Source organism: Saccopteryx leptura, chromosome 6 (assembly GCF_036850995.1).
Source record: "Saccopteryx leptura isolate mSacLep1 chromosome 6, mSacLep1_pri_phased_curated, whole genome shotgun sequence".
In the NCBI taxonomy this organism is placed as follows: Eukaryota; Metazoa; Chordata; class Mammalia; order Chiroptera; family Emballonuridae; genus Saccopteryx; species Saccopteryx leptura.
The window spans coordinates 20,784,729-20,807,032 of NC_089508.1; the positions used below are offsets into that span (position 1 = coordinate 20,784,729).

At 44.2% G+C, this 22,304-nt stretch overlaps 1 protein-coding gene across 5 annotated transcripts in view; it reads left to right on the forward strand.

Annotated features, from left to right (window-relative positions):
- Positions 1–20,485, forward strand: part of STON2 (stonin 2) — a 153,873-nt gene extending 133,388 nt beyond the window's left edge. For all 5 annotated transcript variants that reach the window (XM_066342514.1, XM_066342515.1, XM_066342516.1 and 2 more), the window contains 3 exons: positions 7,456–9,294; positions 15,934–16,136; positions 18,611–20,485. In XM_066342514.1, the coding sequence (XP_066198611.1) occupies positions 7,456–9,294; positions 15,934–16,136; positions 18,611–18,694 (2,126 nt within the window). In that variant the 3' untranslated portion in view covers positions 18,695–20,485. The remainder of the gene's footprint in view (positions 1–7,455; positions 9,295–15,933; positions 16,137–18,610) is intronic.
- The last annotated feature ends 1,819 nt before the right edge of the window (positions 20,486–22,304 follow it).

Below are 22,304 nucleotides of genomic sequence, written 5' to 3' on the forward strand. Positions count from 1 at the left end.
CGTTATCTTTGAGTGCTTCCTAATCCCTAGTAAATCTGGTTCTTTTCTCTGTCTTTTAAGTAATGTGGTTAAGAGATGGTCAGGGTAGTGAGGTGACTTTATCTTCCTTGTAAGTTCCAGGATTTGAGGATCATCTTACATAGCCTGAAACCTGATTTTACCTGCTTACCCAAGAGTGATGAGGCTCTTAGCCATTGAGAGCCTTGACCACATGTAACTGTCCTGGTCACAGGAAGGGCATGAGCACTGGCGGCAAGCCACTGTTACTGAGAACTGGCCCAGGGTTCCTCCAGCCAGTCCTTTCCCTGGTTCTCAGTCCTGGCACTACCTGGGCATAAAAACTATGCCCGAATCAGAGTCAGGATGGTGAGCCCTTTTGCCCCTCTGTACGTTCTCCTCACAGTAACTTCTGGACGCTACTCTTCTTCGAAACTCCTAAACCGGAAGAGCCCCTTCCACTTTTGTCACACTACGGAAGCGTTTGATGGTCCCTCAAGCAGAGCTTCACAGCCCTTCCCATAGGGCCTAGACCAGGGGTCCCCAAACTACGGCCCGCGGGCTGCATGCAGCCCCCTGAGGCCATTTATCTGGCCCCCGCGGCACTCCGGAAGGGGCACCTCTTTCATTGGTGGTGGTCAGTAAGAGGAGCATACTTCCCATTGAAATACTGGTCAGTTTGTTGATTTAAATTTACTTGTTTTTTATTTTAAATATTGTGTTTGTTCCCGTTTTTTTTTGTTGTTTTTTTTACTTTTAAATAAGATATGTGCAGTGTGCATAAGGATTTGTTCATAGTTGTTTTTTTTTATAGTCTGGCCCTCCAATGGTCTGAGGGACAGTGAACTGGCCCCCTGTGTAAAAAGTTTGGGGACCCCTGGCCTAGACTCTAGAAACTCCTCCCTCTTTACTCCTCTTTGGTGGGCTCGGAAATAGTTGAGGATGGGAGAGAGTTGCAGGGGCTTTTTACTAAGGCAATAACAAATCCGTAAAACACAGCTTCTCAGCAGGCCTTACTAGTTAGTTAAGCCTCTGATATACCCTGTTATATAAAATGTTAATATATTAATTTATTACATGGAATGCTGTTTTTTCAATTTGCTATAGATAGTGCAGTCTGGTCTCCCCCCACCTATGACCTCTGCTGGGGAGTTGGGGTTGGTCCGTTAGACAACAGAAAGATGCTGTAGTGGGAGCTCTCTCTGTCCAGGTGGGAGTTGGAGCCTAGAGCCTTCGTCTAAGACAACATGAAATGCTGATATCAGAAAGGCAGTTGAGTGGAAGTTTAGTTGTTAGAGGAAGAAGCCAAAAGCAGGGATCCAAAGGTTGAGTATTGGGGCAAGCATGGGGAAGTGGGCAATGGTGAAACAGAGGCAGACATTTAGAACCAGAGAGAACAGATTGACCAGTAACACAGAGATACTGGGGATGTTCCTGGGCCATTCATCCAACTTAAAAGTCTGATATCTGATGCTTGCTTTTATGAGAAAAAAGAGTGAAAGAGATGAAATACGTTGGGTCATCCCATCTCGATTAGCAGGGAGGGAGTTGGCAGGGCAAGCTGGACCAGTCCTTTAAAGAATGTGCTTAGTCCTGTTTCGGAGGTCCTCCTAGCACATACAGACCAGAACATGGTGTCAAGTGTTCTTGATATGAATTGTGTTGAGTGCTGTTAAGTAGTAGTTTGATGAATTGGCTTCTTCACTTTGGGGGTGTCTCTGCTGTGCAGCTTTACCGGCATCAAAGCATCCTTTCTCCAGGACAGTGCTGGGAAAGGGTATAGACTCTGACCCTCTGGGTCTTCTTTTTATCAGTGTGTTTGTGATGACTAAGTCCCACTCTATTTTATCCAAATTGGAAGCTGCCTTGATAAGATTAAATGACTAACTCTTTTCTTTCACCCATATGTATTCACATCTCAGGGGATGACATCACCTGACCTTATGCCCCAAAGCTTCCTTGTATAGGTGGATGTTAATCCTTGTTTAGTTAAGTTCTTTTCCTACTGAACAATGCTCCTCAAAAGTTGTATCAAGATAACTCTTGCCAATCTCAATGATAATGGGAAAAATTAACCAGATTTTACCTTAATGAACAAACACTAAGAAAATACCATAGTTAATGAACATTAAAAATAGGACTTGATTTTCAATCTCACTTTGGGCAGTTTACTTAAACTCATTGTGCCTTAGTCTTATCAGCAAAATGAAGGGGTCAAGTTCTATTTCCAAAATCTCTTGAAAGGCCCCAAATTCTGTGACCTGTGTTCCTCTTTTCACTTTACGGATTACTCCACAAATATGTAAGTGCCTGCTGTGCACCTGAGGCCGGTTACACGGCTTTTAGTGTAGACTCTTGTATGAAGAACAGTGACTTGTATCTCATATTGAGAAAAAACTGCAATAATCTAAGAATATTTCTTCTTGCCATTGCCAGTGAATTCCAATGAACAGCTCTCAGAAAGGTTTTTTGCACTTGCCATTGTATGAACAAACGATGTTAACCTATTAGAGGAAGAAAGTGGCACAGTGTCTGCTGTATTTAAAATATCATAGACATGGTTATTTTCGCTTCCCCATAGTTTTTACTTTTTCTTCAGTTTGGTGGCTTTGATTACCATTGTGGCCATTTAATTTCATCTCTTGGGAACTGAAAACAGATTGTGGTCCGACATTAAAAGCATCCGCCATTTCTCTTTGGTTTGCCTCAGTCAAGGCACTAAGTCGGAAGCCCTTAGGTGCTGCACATCCTCTCTGCGGTGTGAAAGGAGAACCCACTCTTGACCCACTTTCGTTTGGCAGCAGCCCACTCGCACTGAGCAATTTGGAGGTGGCAGGTGGAAGAGACAGTAATTACAATAATGCTGGATTTTTTTAAATTCAGGTTTTATTTTCATGAGTCAGCAAAGTGGAACTGTGGATGATGGTTAATTTTGTTTTGAAGATAATTAGTTTTTTGCTGATTTCTTACCGGAGAAAGTTGCTCCCCTCCTCCTCCCCCCTTGTTTACAGTATCAGCCACACCAGTTGTAAGTGTCTCAGGAAAGCTCCAACTGCTGCTTTAGCTACACGGACTACAGCTAAGTTATTTGTGTTCTTTCTCTAAAGTCAGTGGGCATAATAAAGGTGTGTTTCATCTTTTAATTATTTATTTTATTAGCAATACATTTTTTTTTTAAGGAAGAATACAAATGTAAAGTTTTTAAAATCACATCTTTGCCTAACCGGTCATGGTGCAGTGGACAGACTGCCAACCTGAGATGCTGAGGTCCCAGGTTCAAAACCCCAAAGTTGCTGGCTTGAGCGTGGCTCAAATGCTGAAGCACAGGGTCAACCAGCTTGAGCACAGGGTTGCCGGCTTGAGCATGGGATCACAGACATGATCCCATGGTTACTGGCTTGAGCCCAAAGCTCTCTGGCTTGAAGCCCAAGGTCGCTGGCTTGAGCAAGGGGTCACTGGCTCAGCTGGAGCTGCCCCTCATCAAGGCACATATGAGAAGCAATCAATGAACAGCTGAAGTACCGCAACTATGGATTGATGCTAGGGAGGGAGGGAGGGAGGGAGGGAGGGAGGAAGGAAGGAAGGAAGGAAGGAAGGAAGGAAGGAAGGAAGGAAGGAAGGAAGGAAGGAAGGAAGGAAGGAAGGAAGGAAGGAAGGAAGGAAGGGAGGAAGGAGGAAGGAAGGAAGGAAGGAAGGATCAACCAGTAACACCATGAATGAATGGAATAACAAGTTAATATTTCTCTTTCCTCTCTCTCCCATCTTCTCTCTCTCTAGAAATCAATAAAAGTTTTAAAAAGATATTTTTCTCTCTCTAAGTATAGATTTTGTATAAAAACAAATTCTCTTTTTCAGAGATTTGATGTATGACCCACTACTGTCCCAAAGGATGGGTTTTTGAAACAGTTGTAATCATGGGAGATGACACTTCCAGAGGAGAAGAAATTTCGTACCAGACTTTTGATACTTTTTATTGATTGTTCAAGAGAATATAGAAGCCTGACCAGGTGGTGGTGCAGTGGATAAAGCGTTGGACTGAGACACAGAGGACCCAGGTTCGAAACCCCGAGGTTTCTGGCTTGACCGTGGGCTCATCCAGTTTGAGCAAGGCTCACCAGCTTGAACCCAAGGTCGCTGGCTTGAGCAAGGGGTTACTCGGTCTGCTGTAGTCCCCGGTCAAGGCACATATGAGGAAGCAATCAATGAACAACTAAGGTGCCAGAACAAAGAATTGATGCTTCTCATCTCTCTCTCTTCCTGTCTGTCTATCCCTATCTGTCCCTCTCTCTGTCTCTCTGTCTCTGTCACACACACACACACACACACACACACACACACACACACACACAAAGAAAGAAAAGAAAAAAGAGAGAGAATACAGAATCCCTGGAAATTAATTAAAAAATTTCCCTCTAGCTATAAAGACACTTCATTTAAATTGTATTATGAGTCTAATGCTTCAGAACCATCTAAGACTTGGTGTAATTTTTAAATAACTTAGTTTAAGAAGAAATTTATTTTAAAAGAAATTATCTTCAGTAGAGACAAAGACCTTTACTTTCTCATCTTTTTTTTATTTTTAGCTTGGGAGAGGAAGATGAGAAATGCTATTTTGGGAACAAGATTCCCTACAGAAGGGAATCCTTCAGCAGTTTTGGCAGGAAGCCAGCCTCCAGAGAAAAAGGACTTCAGCTTGTTGTAAAGTAGGGCGTGGTGATGAGCTCCAAGGCGGGAAGGATGTCCCTGATACAGGGTGGGTCAGTCCCAGACTGGGTGGGTGGAAATGCTGCAGTACAGAAACTCCGAGTTGATTCATTAGAAATGGATGCATTCTGAGATCCACTCCTTCCCCAGTTCTCTAGGGAGGGTCAGTTACAGCTCCAAGGAGGTGATTCTGTTTTTCTCAGGGCCCCATTGTTCCCTGTAGCCTTCATTACAGTAATAGTAGTAGTGATAAATAAAGTATAAATTCTAAAACCTGAGTTGTTTCCTGACCCCTTTCCCTTTATTTTCCAGATAATAAGTCACATAGGCATCCACGAAAGTGGATGAATGATTACTTTGAAGGATAGTGTCATCTTTCGTTTTAAAATGCTTTGAAATCCTTTTGCGGTGCTGTACATATAGAAAATACTTTTTGCTCTTTATATTTCTGGGGTGAGTATGGATATATACATATGCATGCTCTTATACTTAGCCTACATTTTCAAACTGATGTTTTCAGTTGAAGGGATTGCTATTTGTTTGAATAAATATACTTGGAAAGATGGATGACAGCCAGCCATCCCACCCACGTGTAATTACATGTGCAACTATGGGTGGTATTGCTGATTTGTTATGGTTGGATATGATATTCATGAAGGTTTGGCAAGGTGGTTTGAAAACTCAACTGTTTGACTATTTGAGTATCCATTTCTCTTTGACTTCCAGATCCTGGAAGGTAGAAACAGTGGGTGGAATAGTGGCAGAGATCCCCATACACAGAGAGAATGGAACTGCTCCAAAGCAAGGTTTCTGGTCTCACTCATTCAATCAACAAACCTTAACTGAGTGTCTACTATATGCCAGACACAGTTTTATTTTCTGTGTCATTCCTTCACCCGAATTCACTCCTCTTTGCTGAAGGACTCGTTTTGCCCTCCCTTCCCACAGTAGACACACAGGATCTTTATGCTACTGAAAAGGTTTAGATCCTTCCCGCATGGAAACTCAAGTTCTATATCTTCTTCCTGGAATGCCCGCTAGGGTGGAGTTCTCTTTGTAAAAACCTTTCTTTTTTCCTTAAAAATAAAACCCTAAGATAGAAAAGTATTTCCGAGAGAAAAAAGAAGAGATTATATCATAAGTGTTTCCTCGTGTTACTGCAAACTTGTAAACATTTTAATAGCCGGGTGTTATTATTCCATTGTCTGCCTCACTTTCTTAACATTCACCGAAAACATGGTTCACAATTAGGATTTGTTTCCTTCAGTTCATTGTTTATGAACATGTGTAAGACCCTTCGGACAAATTGCCAAACCACTTTCAGAAAGCTTGTAGCATCTTACACTCTCTTTATACATCTGTTTACTGTTCCTATCATAGCACTTATACCCTCATCGAATACTAAAAACTTTAAATCTTTACTGTTTTTTTTCTTTGCATTTTTCTTATGACTAGTGACATTGGATATTTTTTTATATGCCTATTAGACCTTTTCAGTTTCTCTTTTCTGAGTTGTCTGTATATATCCTTTGCCTATATTTCTGTTGGAGTTTTTGTATTTTCTTATTCACTTGTGTAAGCTTGTTTCCTATTAAGGATATTAACATTTTGTCATTAATATGTATTGATCACATCTGGGCAATAATCCCTCCAATTATATTATTTGCCATCATATGATCACTTAGAGCAGGTAACTTGTTTTATTCAATGTGATCAGCTTTATATCATTTTATATGGGAGGTGGTTTTCAGTGTTTAAAAATTAAGAATACATACTTGAGCCTGACCGGGCAGTGGCGCAGTGGTAGTCAACCTGGTCCCTACTACCCACTAGTGGGCATTCCAGCTTTCATGGTGGGCGGTAGTGGAGCAACCAAAGTATAAATAAAAAGATAGATTTAACTATAGTAAGTTGTTTTATAAAGATTTATTCTGCCAAACTTAGCGAAAATCTGACATAAAGTACTTGGTAAGTAATTATTATTATTATTATATGCTTTAACTTGCTGTAACTCTGCTTTATAAATTTTATAAAGTAAAGTTACTTACCTACCTTATAAATCACGATTACTGTGGAACTGGTGGGCAGTTAGAAAATTTTACTACTAACAGAGATACAAAAGTGGGTGGTAGGTATAAAAAGGTTGACTACTCCTGGGATAGAGCATCGAACTGGGATACGGAGGACCCAGGTTCGAAACCTCAAGATTGCCAGCTTGAGCATGGGTTCATCTGGTTTGATGGCTTATGCAAGGGTCACTCGGTGTGCTGTAGCCCCCTGGTCAAGGCACATATGAGAAAGCAATCAGTGAACAACTAAGGTGCCGCAATGAAGAATTGACGATTCTCATCTATCTCCCTTCTTGTCTATCTGTCCCTATCTGTCCCTCTCTCTGACTCTGTCACAAAAAAAATTTTAAAAAGAATACATACTTGAGAGAAGAGTAAAGAAAACATCTATTCTAGAAACTTACATAAAAGGGAGAATGTGTAAGGGTTAAATTGCAAGTGACTTTGGTCCTACCAATATTTCCGTTTCCATATAGTCATTTGTATTCCCATTCTGTGGGATGTATGACCCCTATGGGTGCTTATTGCAATATCTGTTCTCAGACTTGAGAAAGATAATGAGCTGCTTCGGAATTTATTGGATTCCAGATAAAATTCTAGTCGTCCCTCATTCCCATACCTCAGTTTTCCATACGTCTGGGGGGCCCCAAATAGTAGCCCTCATGTGTTTTCCTTTTCTTTTTAGACAATTCTTCCTCACTCCAGGAAGATGAAGAGGTAGAGATGGAGGCCATCAGCTGGCAGGCCAGCAGTCCAGTCATGAATGGACACCCTGCTACTCCAGTGACCTCTGCTCGTTTCCCCAGCTGGGTCACTTTTGATGACAATGAAGTCAGCTGCCCTCTGCCACCCGTCACGTCTCTTCAGAAGTCGAGCACACCACCTGTTGCATCTGTGATCCCAGATGTACCTTATAACTCAACCGGCTCATTTAAGAAGAGGGAGCGGCCCAAGAGCACTCTGATGAACTTCTCCAAAGTTCAGAAGCTGGATGTTTCCTCCTTAAGCCACCCGCCTCCCCTAGCTGAGGTTCCTCCTTGGAGGGCCACCAATCCTTTCCTGAATGAGACGCTGCGGGACGTACAACCCTCCCCTATCAACCCGTTCAGTGCTTTCTTTGAGGAGCAGGAGAGGCGCTCCCAAAACAATTCTGTTTCTAGTACCACTGGCAAAAGCCAGAGAGATTCTCTCATTGTCATCTATCAGGACGCCATCAGTTTTGATGACTCAAGCAAAAGCCAGTCACACTCTGATGCTGTTGAAAGACTCAAACAACTCCAAATTGATGACCCTGATCACTTAGGCAGTGCAACACTGCCTGATGATGACCCAATAGCATGGCTTGAACTAGATGACCCCCTGCCTGGTTCAGCATTGACCCAGCCCAGGGATGGGTGGCCAATGATGCTGAGGATCCCTGAGAAGAAAAACATCATGTCCTCCAGGCACTGGGGACCCATCTACATCAAACTGACAGCCAGTGGTTACCTGCAGCTGTACTACGAGCAGGGTCTAGAGAAACCATTCCGCGAGTTCAAGCTGGAGATCTGCCACGAGATTTCAGAACCCCGGCTCCAAAACTACGATGAGAACGGCAGGATCCACAGCTTGCGGATAGACCGTGTCACCTACAAGGAGAAGAAGAAATACCAGCCCAAACCTGCTGTCACCCACACCGCAGAGAAGGAACAAGTGATTAAGCTGGGCACCACCAATTATGACGACTTCCTGAGCTTCATCCGGGCCGTTCAGGACCGCCTCATGGACCTGCCCGTCTTGTCAATGGACTTGACCACGGTGGGCTTGAACTACCTGGAAGAGGAGATTACAGTGGATGTCAAAGATGAGTTCTCCGGCACTGTGAGCAAAGGAGACAGCCAGATTCTCCAGCACCACGTCCTGACCCGGATCCACGTTCTGAGTTTCCTCTCCGGGCTGGCAGAGTGCCGCCTGGGCCTCAATGACGTCCTCGTCAAAGGGAACGAAATCGTTTCCCGGCAAGACATCATGCCGACCACCACCACCAAGTGGATCAAGCTCCACGAGTGCCGTTTTCACGGCTGTGTGGACGAGGATGTCTTCAACAGCTCACGGGTTATTCTGTTCAACCCCTTGGACGCCTGCCGCTTTGAGCTAATGCGGTTCAGGACGGTGTTCGCCGAGAAGACCCTGCCGTTCACGCTCAGGACGGCCGCCAGCATCAACGGGGCCGAGGTGCAGGTGCAGAGCTGGCTGAGGGTGTCCGCCGGCTTCTCCTCCAACTGCGACCCCCTCACTCAGGTCCCCTGTGAGAATGTGATGATCCGCTACCCTGTGCCCAGCGAGTGGGTGAAGAACTTCCGCAGGGACAGTGTCCTGGGCGAAAGGTCCTTGAAAGCCAAAGTGAACCGGGGGGCCAGTTTTGGCACAACTAGCGTATCCGGCTCTGAGCCTGTCATGAGAGTAACTCTGGGAACCGCCAAGTACGAACATGCCTTCAACTCCATTGTGTGGAGGATAAACCGACTGCCTGACAAAAACTCGGGTAGGTAGAGGTTTCTTGTCTGTGAAAACCGCCGCTCAGGGGCCAATGAGCGGGATCGAGGCTGCACATCCTATTTGCCTATGGAGTGCCGAGCTATGAGGTGGGAGGGGGTGGTGATGGACAGGCAGCCGGACCAGAAAAACCAAAACACTTGTCTCAGTAACTAACAAGACGATGAGCCACTTCCCCGTCTCTTCACCTCCTTCATTAGCATATGTCTTCCACGAAACTGTGTGTTATTTTCTGCTGAGCTGCCAAGCAGCTTTCCAGGGCAGCTTAAGAATTTGTATTAATTTTGGAGTCATTAAAATATTACCCGTGGTGCCGGAAGCTATTCGTTTCCAGATCCTAGAAGGCTTCTGGACTCTGAAGAGATAACTTTTTAATGATGCCCTGGTATAGGTAAAAGGGCCAGTTTAGTATGGCTAATCATATGTACAGTACAGGTGACGAGTATATTTATGACTCCAGTCAGCCCGTGAGAGGCCTGTCAATCATGACATCTCGAGCTCAGAGTTGGGATGTGGGGATAGGGAAGAGGAGAAAGGGCCTCTGATCAGCCTGACGATCCAGCCAGGGATCTGAAGGTCCAAAAATTCTATCAGACGAAAAGTAAAGGAAGGAATGTTTGATTTAAACAAAGAAAGCCTACCGGCCCTAGCTTGGCCTGCTCCCTGCTATCGGGGGTGGTTTATGCTGCTGTGAGTCCAGAAGGCAATGACTTCCCTCATGGTTCCAGTGAGATTTGGTGAAACAGCAGAACGAGGGAGCAATCAGACCAGCTCTAATAGCTTTACTTATGAGAGTAAGTCTGGGTGACCCAGTGGCCAGCAGTGAGCCCATGCTCCGATGCTCCTTTAAAGCACTTCTCTTGTTTAGAATACACTTCGCTCATCTGTTAACAAGAGTGGATATCCTAGCTGAGCCAAAAGAATAAGGTTTGGGAAAAGTCTTGGTTGGAATGTCTTTCTCTTGTGCAGATCTTCTTTCTCTCATTCTCACCATTAAATCCTAACCATGCACTCAAAGTCTTCATTTATCTACGAAGCAGCTGTGGTATCACACTCTAAATGTAATGTGATGTGGTGACAAGAGGCAACAGGATCTGGTCAGCTCTCCAGGCATCCCAGGCCATGGACACAGACCAGGGCCCTCTGTGTCAGACACTGGGCATAGCTTGCCAACTGAAGAAACAATTGGACTTCTGTGTCTGGGGCTGGAGTTGCCAACTGTTGCTTCTTTTATTTATTTATTTATTTATTTATTTATTTATTTATTTAAGTGAGAGGAGGGGAGAGCAAGAGACAGATTCACGCAATGTGTCCTGACCAGGATCCACCTGGCCACTCCCCTATTGGCCATGCTCTGCCCATCTAGGGCCATTGCTTGGCAACTGAGGTATTTTTAGTGCCTGAGACAGGGGCTCCACAGAGCCATTCTCAGCACCCAGGGCCAATGCACTTGAACCAACCAAGCCATGGAAGAAAGGGAGGGGAGAGAGAGAGAGAGAGAGAGAGAGAAAATGAATGGGGGGGTAGAGGAGCAGATGGTTGCTTCTCCCGTGTACCCTGACTGGGAATCAAAACTGGGACATCCATACACCAGGCGATGCTCTACCACTGAGCCAACTGGCCAGTTCTCCAACTGCTATTTCTAAACTGACAGAATCTTTAAAACAAAGTCTTTGTCTCTGGGCATGCTAATTCATTTCCCCTGAAAGATCACTGTAGTCTCCTGGTGATAGCACTGTGACTCCTACCTCAGCAACACGGTCCATCTGAATTGATGGAAGAAAGGAGAAATCTTGAATTCTTTGGCACAGAAGGCCTTGGGAAGGGAACCAAGGTGTCAGAAAGAAAAATTACTATTTAACCTGCTAGACACTTGACTGGGAAAAACCAAGTCTTCAGGTTTATGTTTATTGGAGTTTTTAGCTCTTGGGTGTACTAGGCATGGATTTGGATAACTTTATTTTGGAACTGTTGGGTTTTTCAAGGTAGAAGAGACCATGGGGACAACTTACTTAAACCTCTTCATTCTGCATATGAGAAAATTAAGGGCCAGGAGGTGACTTGAGTCATCTGAAGCCACAAAGCCACACCCAGGGGTCTTTTCACAATACCACAGCTCCCTCTTAGTAGGTGACACCAAATAGATACAAACATGGAATAATTTCCAGTATGGGAACGGAGATTTGAACTTTTCCAATGTGTACACACATACCTCATTTGTTTCAATCTTCTTTCTATCAAATATTTAAAAGTATTACCCGAGGGATTTTTTTATTATAAGAGCAAAGTCTGGCTATTTTAAGGGGAAAAGAGTTGTTGAAAGGGGACAGGGAGATGGGTAGCTCAGAGAATTGAAGGAAGGATAGCCCTTGATAGAAAGAACTGTGGATGTCTCCTCGGTGCAGCCGCTGGGACAAGTCAAACCAACTTCTGTCCTTGTGCCACTTGGCTCAAGCGTCAAAGAGGACAGTGCATATTTTTATAATATATTTATTGATTTTAGAGATAAAGGAAGGGGGGAGAGAGAGAGAGAGAGAGACAGAAATATCGATCTGTTGCTTTATGTGCCCTGACCAGAGATCAAACTGGCAACCTCAGCACATTTGGATGATGCTCTAACCAATTAGCTATTCAGCCAGGGGCAAGGACAGTGCATTTTGACTGACATGACCACCCTGCAGTGCTGGGGAGGATTATTTCCCAGCTGGGGGGTGGGGTGGGATTGTTACCAAAAGAAAGGAATAGATGTGGGATGGGGAAAAATAGGTCTTCAGCAAACACTTTCCTAATGCTTCCCAGCGGGGCAGTGTTCAGTAGGCTCAAGGCCAAGTAAATGCAGTTTATATATTACATATGTATTTCCAGATGACTAAAACCTTGTTTGTGAAAGATTTTAAAATACAGGAAAGCATAAGGATATTTGGGAATGTTTCTCACTTAAATACCTCCCACCCCCACACCCAATGACTGCTTTTGCTGTCATAGTTATATAGATTTAGAAGTGACATTCCAAAGAAGAGGTCCTTATAATACTTCTGACCAATTCTGTGTCAGTCTGGGAGGTTGACAGCATCCTCTTCTGGAAACTTGAGATGTACAGGATCTGGATTCCTGTGAGACTGCAAATTCTTGCTACGCTGGTACTCGGTGTACCCAGCTCCCTCTTCCCCATCCAGTACCAAGAAACCAGAAGAGTGTGGATGGCCCATTAGTAATTGTTTCTCTCTCTCTCTCTCTCTCTCTCTCTCTCTCTCTCTCTTGACCTGTTCTGTCTTGTTCTTCAGACAGCCTTGGGTAATTGTCTTTCATAGAGTATTTTTCATAATCCTCACACCTTCCTCTACAGTGAAGGAAGCCTGAACCTCTGTATGCCTGTTCCCACCTCCAGCGGCCCAGCACCCCTAGCCCTCAGCAGGCAGGGCAGTCAGACACCACAGGCAGTGTGGAGCAGCAGGTCCGCACCCCTGGCTTTGCTGGCACCCCAAGTGCTACGGCAGGTTTGTCCCAATCCGAGCCATCAAAAGACTTCCAAGCTGCCATTGGACTCCACCACGGCTCCCACCAGCAGGGCCCAGCCCTGCTGTGTACATGTGCAGTCCCCATCTGTCCGCACTCTGCCAGGACGCCTCCCACCTTAATCCCAAGGGCTTCTCTTAATCCTAGAAGGCACCAGAACAAAGCACCAGTCCTGCAGCTTTCCCGGGTCCTCCGCCAAGGAACAAAACAGCCTGTGCTGCATAGGTAGCTTTCTTTGCTGGAATTCCAATTCTCGTTAGACCAGGCAGAGAGGAAACAATCCCAATATGATTCCTCTTTTATAGAAAACAGAGCTCTGAATTTTAATGTTAAAATTTTCTCAAATTCCTCAAGGAAGGTGACATAATGCATGGGCTCATTAGCTCATTATCATGAATGGAACTAGACTAGCTTTCTTTTCTTTATTTTTTTTTTTAATTTATTTATTCATTTTAGAGAGGCATGGAAAAAGAGAGAAGGCAGAGGGAGGAACAGAAAGCATCAACTCCCATATGCACCTTGACCAGGGAAGCTTAGGTTTTGAACCGGTAACTTCAGCGTTCTAGTTCTATGTTTTATCCTAGGGGTCCCCAAACTTTTTACACAGGGGGCCAGTTCACTGTCCCTCAGACCGTTGGAGGGCCAGACTATAAAAAAAACTATGAACAAATCCCTATGCACACTGCACATATCTTATTTTAAAGTAAAAAAAACAAAACAGGAACAAATACAACATTTAAAATAAAGAACAGGTAAATTTAAATCAACAAACTGACCCGTATTTCAATGGGAACTATGGGCCTGCTTTTGGCTAATGAGATGGTCAGTGTCTGGTTCCATATTTGTCAATGCTAGCCGTAACAAGTGATATGACGCGCTTCCGGAGCCCTGACGTGTGCGTCCCGCATCGCTGCACTTTGTGGCGCCACCACATACAGCACACAGGATGCATCCTGTGCTCTCTCACTGACCACCAATGAAAGAGGTGCCCCTTCTGGAAGTGCGGCGGGGGCCGAATAAATGGCCTCAGGGGGCCACATGTGGCCCGCGGGCCATAGTTTGGGGACCCCTGTTTTATCCAGTGCACCACCACAGGTCAGGTGGAACTATACTAGCTTTCAAAGCTACACATCCCTCTCTGTCCACCTGCCCTGCACGTCCACTAATGGACATTAGTGGATGCTGGGAATCAATTAAGAATGTTGCTTTCATAGAGTCTGCTGTGAATACACTTTGGTGGGCTGGTAACAGAGGGTTAGCTCTGTGGGAAATAATGATTTCTCAATATTCCTAATGTGTAAACAAGAGTCATTAGATAAAATTGTTCTTTGGGTTACTATTGCATCACATTAAGAAACTCCTCTGTTTTTTGTTTTGTAGAGATTTTAAATTTATAGCAGTACATTGAGAGAAGTTTAGGACATAATATAGAGTCATTCAGACCAGAGTTTTATTCCCAGTACAGCAATTTAATGGCTATGTGACCTCAGGCAATTTACATAAACCTCTCCGAGAAATCTCATTTTCCTCATCTGTAAAATAGGATTATTAATGCCTAACTCATTAAGAATGAAATTAGATAATGCTTTTGAGTGTCTAGCACAGTCTCTGGCCTGTAATAATAGCTCAATATTTGATAGCTATATAATTACATCTGTGGTAAAAACAATTGAAAAAGTTGAATGGATTCATTTTTAAAAAATAATATAATGTTTATTGTCATATGCATCTTAGATTCCTTTCCTAAAGCCAGTGCAATTTTTTTCAGTTAATTTACTAAAGTTTTACTCTTCAGAAATAACCACCAAAATACCTCACATTCGTGAAGCAGAGCAAAACAAATACTTCACTCTGTAATGTTTTCCTTGGAGAGAGGGTGTGTATGGCCTCAGTCTCGGAGATTAAAAAGTCCTGCCCAGACCAATAAAGGAAATTGGAATTGTTTATTTGGGAAAACGCAGCTAACTAAGGGCCGTTTCAGTTAGGTAATGAAATCAAAACCGTGTAACGTTGTTGATCCAGCGCGAGTTGCTGTGTGGGGGTTCCCATAGCTGGCTTCCCCTGGACACCTTGTCACCCTGCAAACCGGGCCTCGAGGTTTGGGAACCAAGAGGTTATGACTCAGACAAAATGGTTAAAACAATTTGGAGTCAGACAGCTGGGTTCAGTTCACAGCTCCGCCACTTTCGAGTCGAATGTAACAGCCTGACCCCCGGGGACGGTTAGGGAACGCGGCAGGAGACTGCGGGAAGCGCTCGGAGCAGAACCTGGCACCGTGCGCTCAGCACGTGTCTCCTCTGCAGGTGACGGCAAAGACACGACTTCAAGAGCCATAGAAATAAGCCCTAACTCCCCTCAAATATCTACCAATCATTCTCAAGTGAAAATCAAACCTTAGGTTTCCCGTCCAAGTACAGCAGAACTAGCGTACATAGAATTAAGGAGCAGGAAGGGCCAGTGCCCCGCACTGCCCAGCGTACCCTTCCCCGCTGCCCCGATGCCCTCGCTTTAGGGCTGAGGAATGGCGGCCTGGAGGGAATGAAGGATGTGGGAGCGGGTCTCTGCCGCTTAGCAGGAGAGCTGGGAGTCCAGCCCGGGTCCTGGCTGTCCATCTGTGTGCTCTCCAGTGTCCACTGCGCTTCCCTAATACAAACGTGCTCATAAGGGCTTTGTCATCTATATATGCCATTTACCCTCAAAAACATGCCCCCCAGAAAACATTTTTTAAGGTACGAAATGCTATTAAGAAAATTCTATTTTTCAAAGGAAATGGATGATTTTGCTCCAGGTGGCCGTCACTGATGTTTTAGTAGGTGCTAAGTGCTGATCCCCAGTCCACAGCCCCCATATCGCAGTGTTTGCGTGGTGTTCACATACCACTCTGCCCCGAGCGGGCAAAATGGCCTCTGTTCCTCAGGCCCCGGGCCTGATTGCTAGGACACCAGGCTGCTGTCACCAGGCAGTATCATGGCAAAGGGTCTGAGGCGCGGGCAGTGTGACCTCTGCCTGGGGCCCTCTGAGAGCCGTCCAGGCCGCCATGGTTACTGTGGTGGCTCTTCTTCCCCTTCCTCCCCCAAGAACCTGACCTGTACATCCTTTGTCTGTTTCATAGCTTCTGGTCACCCGCACTGTTTCTTCTGCCACCTTGAACTTGGCTCTGACCGAGAAGTGCCTTCCAGATTTGCCAGTCATGTGAATGTCGAGTTCAACATGCCCACAACTTCTGCCTCTAAAGCTGCTGTAAGATCCATCTCTGTGGAAGACAAGACTGACGTCAGGAAGTGGGTCAATTATTCTGCACGCTACAGCTACAAGGTAACCTGGGGAGGCAGAGGCGGAGGCGTCTGGCTGGTGTGCCCAAGTTCAGTTGCCCCGCCCCCTCCCCTGCCCCCTCTCATTCCTCAGCGGGGCCTGCCGGGGATGCAGTGTTCTCTTACCCCTGAGGCGGTGGCTTACCATGTTGCTTAGCAGTGGGTGAGTCTGCCCCATGGAAGGGAGTGGCAAAAGAAAGGTTAGAAAAAAACAATGCTGACGAAAGAGAAGAATATAATGTCTTTCAGTTGTCACAAACAGCAACATAAAAAAGAGGTTTATTATTACTCATTCATAATATAATCATGTTGCAGGGCAGTGACTTTGGGAGTCGAGCGGAGTGTCAGGAAAGCGCTAACCCAAAGCATCTATTTCAGCGGCAGGAGTTGAGGTCATGGGTCTGGGTAAGGGTAGGGCGTATATGACTCTGTCACTGGGCTGTGACAGGACAAAACTCAGAAGCCAAACCAGCTCCCGGAATTGTCAGGGGAACAGGGCTGTGGAAGGAGGAAACCTAGTAGGAGTGTTCTGACCTGAATCGCGGTTATATCCTGAGGAGTTAGATTCAATAGGAGGATATTAAATGCCAAAGATGGGCAATGGGGGTCACAGAAGAAGGATTTTGCAAAGCGGTTTAATGATTTTCTATTCATAATAATATCCTTAGATTTGTATGGTGATTTAATTGTTTTTTAATTACATCCTTTGTTGTGATCGACCAAAAAGAACAAATACTCCATCTTGTGGCCAGAAAAACTACAGCATTTCCCTCAGACAGGACGCTGGTGATTATTAACCATTTTCCTCTCGTGGCACACATAAACTAATCACTAAAATTCTGCAGCACACCAAAATATATATATACATTATTGCCAACCTGACAAAAAGAATAGGTAATATATTGTGTCATTCACACTGGATGGCTATTGTGCTAACTGTTGTCATTTTTTTAATTTAACACTAAGGGAAAACAGGTCAGTGCCCCTAACTAAATAGTCAGGTACTGCATGTTTTAAAAATTCATTCTACACACCAGTTGAAAATTGCTGCCCTAGTCAACTGTTCTGTCTTGAATTTTTCTCCTCGTCACAAGTATTCAAATTGGCATTGAGGAGAGCAGTTTTAATTATGAAACTCCTTAGCTGGAAGGATTCCCTTTCTGACTTATCAAAGGCTTCAGGTGAAGTGTGTCACTTTCAAGGCAAGATTAATATCTAATACCTTGATAATTACAGCTACAGTACTTTGCAGACGATATGGGTAGAACTGTAAACACTGTGATACTTGTCAGCTTGTAAACTTTTTTTTGCAAGAGAAAGAGAGAGGAAGGGAGAAAGATGAGAAGCATCAACTCATAGTTGCATCACTTTAGTTGTTCGTTGATTGCTTCTCATATATGCCTTGACTGGGGGTCTCAAGCCAAGCTGTGATCCCTTACTCAAGCTAGTGACCTTAGGCTTCAAGCCGGCGATCTTGGGATCACATTGATGATTCCTCACTCAAGCTGGTGACCTCAGGGTTTTGAACCTGGGACCTCAGTGTCCCAGGTTGATGCTCTCTCCATTGTTCCACTACCGGTCAGGTCAGCTTGGAAACTTTTTTTTTTTTGTATTTTTCCAAAGTTGGAAACAGGAGGCAGTCAGACAGACTCCCACATGCGCCCGACCAGGATCCACCCAGCATGCCCACCAGAGGGCGATGCTCTGCCCATCTTGGGGCGTCGCTCTGCCGCAATCAGAGCCATTCTAGGAGCCTGAGGCAGAGGCCACAGAGCCATCCTCAGCGCCCGCCCGGGCAAACTTTGCTCCAATGGAGCCTTGGCTGCGGGAGGGGAAGAGAGAGACAGAGAGGAAGGAGAGGGGGAGGGGTGGAGAAGCAAATGGGTGCTTCTTCTGTGTGCCCTGACCGGGAATCGAACCTGGGACTCCTGCACGCCAGGCCGACGCTCTACCACTGAGCCAACCAGCCAGGGCCAGCTTGGAAACTTTTTTTAAAAGATAAAATGATGGAGAGTATAAACAGCCAATTACAAAGGAATGCATTCATTTATAAACCTTTGTGATTGCCTGCTGTATGCTTACATTCTTGGGACACAGTAGTGAATAGGGCCAGCCCGTGTCCTACAGAGCCTACAGTCTAGTGGAGCCAGATGAGTATATAAGACGGTGGGAATATGCAAAAGTGTGCACCTAACTCTACCTAAACAATCAAGAGCAACTGTGCAAGGCAAAGAGTGAGAATTGTCCGGGCAGACTGGGAGGGAGAGGGAATTCCAGACCGAGCGAAGAGTGTGTGCAAAGAGAGAACCATAATGCACACAGGGCCAGTAGGTCGTGTGGCTGAAACCCAGGCGTGACGAAATGAGGAGGAATCTCAGAGACCCTAACCCTAGTGAGGTATTCTCTTTTGGTTTATTTATTTCTTGGGATGTATTTCACTTCTTTCTGATATTTCTTTCCAACTTCTTTTCTTGGCAGGTGGAGATTGAGCAAAAAAAGAGTTTGAAGCCGGACTTTGAAGGAGAGGAAATGGAAAATCCCAAGGAGTGTGGGGTGCAGTGATGAAGCCCGACTGAGGGGCCCTGGCCCAGGCGTCGCAATAGGGTATCTGCCTGAATGGCTGAAGTTCCAGTCAGTACCTACCATGACTACTCCATGCTGGGCACATTGTCTTGGACCTTCTTGTTTGCAGTTACCGATATTTTGACAGGAGACCCTGAGGTGGTCGCTTTGGAGAAGCTCTGCTAGTGCCTGAAGCACCTGGTTCACCTGACTTTGGGAGCTGGTTCATCAAGCCTCCTCCTCCTCTGCACTCTGCTCATCTCACAGCACCGAGGTGTGGGGTGTGGGGTGTGGTCTGTGGTCTGTGAGAGTCAGGAAAAGAACCTCCCACACTGGTGTCGGCTCGGTTTCCTCCCGATGGTCTTCTGTCACTTACGTGAATTTCTGGCTAACATGCTCTTGAGCAGTTAATTAATTAAGAACCCATCTCGGTCACTCCCTTTAGACAAGGTTCAGGAAAGGTATAAAACCAACTTCCTCTCCAGCTTTCCTAGTCCTTTCCTACATGTCTCCATTCTTTAAATGTGAACACTATGCAATAGAAGTTTTCCAGACGTTGGCCTCCTGGTTCTAGACTGTTTTGATTGAAACACTGTTTCCATTGCTATAGTTTCAGTCACGGGGTTCTCCACCCCGAGTCACAATAGACAATGGGGGAAAAGGCACAATAAGATGATTTTTTATTCTGTGGTTAGCCCCACGTTCTGCAAAGGATGGCTGTTGAAGGGAAAGCAAAATTGAGCTTTTTTTTTTTTTTTTTTGTCATTCTGGGGAAAAGGGACGATAATTGTAAGATTACATTTAATTCAGAAGATAGCTTCAATCTCAGTGAATTTCCAAATTCACCCTGAAAAATACAGGCCATCTCTGATTCCTGAAACTATATATATATATAATGTCAGGGGAATTTGGGAGCTCTTTTTGTATCTCATAGCCAGTAGACAAGTGCATGTCCCTGTAATTCCAACTTTTCAGGAAATGTATGCTAAGAAGATCGTTTAAAAGCTGTTTCAAAACTAAGCTTTTATGAACTCTTCCCAGAAATTCAGAGTTTGTAATTACAGTATGGTAATACATCTAAAAGGCAGAAGACTCTAGGGTAGGGATGGTGGGAAAGCTATATTTTTTTTAACGTTGGGGGCATTAAATCCTGATTCTAAGAGTCTGTACACTCAACCTTCTTTCCCTTCGTCCATTCCTGCTCACGTTCGTTACCTGTGCTTCTTATTTGTACATTGGTATTTTCTTACCATACAAGGAGATACGTCAATCATCCCAAAGGGGATACCTGCTCAACAGTTTAGAGGCAGCATCTACCTGCCTTCCTGTCGTTCCATGAAGACTAGAATTGAGGGACAGAGAGCACGCTTACCAGATTTGTAGATGACACAGAAATAGATATATATCCAGTCTGCTGACTGGCAGGTTCAGGATTAATTTATTCAGTGAATATTCATTGAATTCTAATTATGTACTGACACTAGGATATAGATAGCATTATAATTTTTTGAAATACCTGAGCATAAGACTGAAACTAGAAAGATGAAATTGAATAGGCATTAATGAGAAACTATATTTTGAGTTTTCTTAAATGTAACCGTTTAAGGACAGGACCGTATATGTGTGTGTATTTGTGGATGTGTGCTGTGTGTGTGCGTTGATGGGAAGGGTGTTGGAAAGTCCTGGTTTCACAGCAGTTCATGTAGAAATGTTTTCTTATGGAAACAGGAGTTCAGTTTGGAATCAGGAGCATGTCTATCGTGGCCATTCACAAAGCTCTTTTATTCACCCAGTTTTTTTTTTGTTTTGTTTTTTTTTTTTTTTATATAATTTTATTTTTTTTTAATGGGGTGACATCAATAAATCAGGATACATATATTCAAAGATAACAAGTCCAGGTTATCTTGTCGTTCAATTATGTTGCATACCCACCACCCAAAGTCAGATTGTCCTCTGTCACCTTCTATCTTGTTTTCTTTGTATTCACCCAGTTTTAATAGAAGCCCAGGGAGCCCTGCGTGCTGCATTGGTAAGTTCACATGTAGATGGAGGGTTGGGTTCAATTCTGGGTACCATATTTTAAGAGAGACATTAATAAACTGCTTGTGTCCAGAGGCAGGTGTCCCGGGTTGTGAAGGGTCTGATTATATAAAGAACGGGGGAAATAGATCCCCTAAAGAACAGAAGGTATAGCTGGAAAGGGAGTACAGAAAAGGGGAAATTTCTATTGAGCTACAAAAAGGGAGAGGACTTAGACTTATTCTGTGCAGCTTCAAAGGGCAAAAATAGGAACAAAGAGGAACTTGATTCAGGACAGATGTTTGCTTCAATATAAGAAAGAGTTTTCTAATAAGAGTTGTTTTAAAGAGGAATGGACTCAAGTAGTAAAATTTCCTGTTGCTGCAAATGCCCAAATAAAGGTTAGAATAATATTCTATCCCAGATGCTGTGAATGGGACACTCCCAGTGGATTTGAGCTGGGTGACTACCACGCTCCCTTTGACATAAAGGTTTAATCTTAGTAGTAATAGGACTTTTTACCCCAGTTCTTTTTTCTTTGATGAGTGTTTTCCATGTTCTTTGAAATATAGGGGGGTCCCCTTCCCCTCTTGTACTAAAGGTACATGATAGCCGTCATAGAAACATCAAGATGAGAAGAAGAGTTGGCAAAGTGAAGGTCATTCAGCACCTTCCTTGCCTGAGGTTAACATCCGCACACCGACTTGAGAGCTCTGCCTCACCTGTTAGCATCACGTGTGTGTTGCTTGTTGGTACTTTTACCCCCACTCGGTTCATTCTCATTGCCTTCATGCTTTCAGCTGGACATGTTTTTTAAACCCAAGTGCTGGGAAAATCCCTTCCATGCTATCTCTACACTTAGCAAGGAAATTATTAATTTTTAAAAACCTACCACCTTGACTCCATCAAATTGGTTTTTCCTCTTTTGTTTTTGGGAAACTGATTTTGGGTCGCATTTAGGGGTCGATGTAGGGGTTTGGGGAATATAGTTGTATATATTTCCAGGCGTAGTGTTTAGCAAATAGCCTACACAGAAAATACAGCTGGGCATTCTACCTTTTTGATGTGCAAGTTTTGTCACCTGGACCTGGATTCTGTGTGTGTGGTCACAACTATTTCCTTCTATGTTATCAATAATGTGAAAAAACTGAAAGTGAAGTCATTTTACCAACTTATAGTATTACTCTTAGAATATAAATTAGATGTCACATGTCAAGAGCTGTGCTTTCTTTTGAGTCTCGTGGCTTGCTGTATGACTTCATAGTAAGAGGATAAGGAAAGTACACATTAAGATATATCAAACAAGAGGATAGGAGGTATTTTAGGGGGGCCATTAAGCCCCCTTTGTCACTCTTTTAGACACAGTACTGGTTGTTCCTTATCAACATTTTGCCTTTCACTTACAATAAATATTACCTGGACAGCTGAAAAAATTTGGGGAAGGTTCTTTTCCCCCTCTTTGCCTTCCTGCATTATTGGTGGGCTCATAACCCTTGGTAACATTTTTTTAAATGTAGAGTACTCTTTATTTGAAATGAGAGTAATTTCTATTCAAGCCCAGTGAGTGGGTGGAGGGCAGCAGTTAATTTCC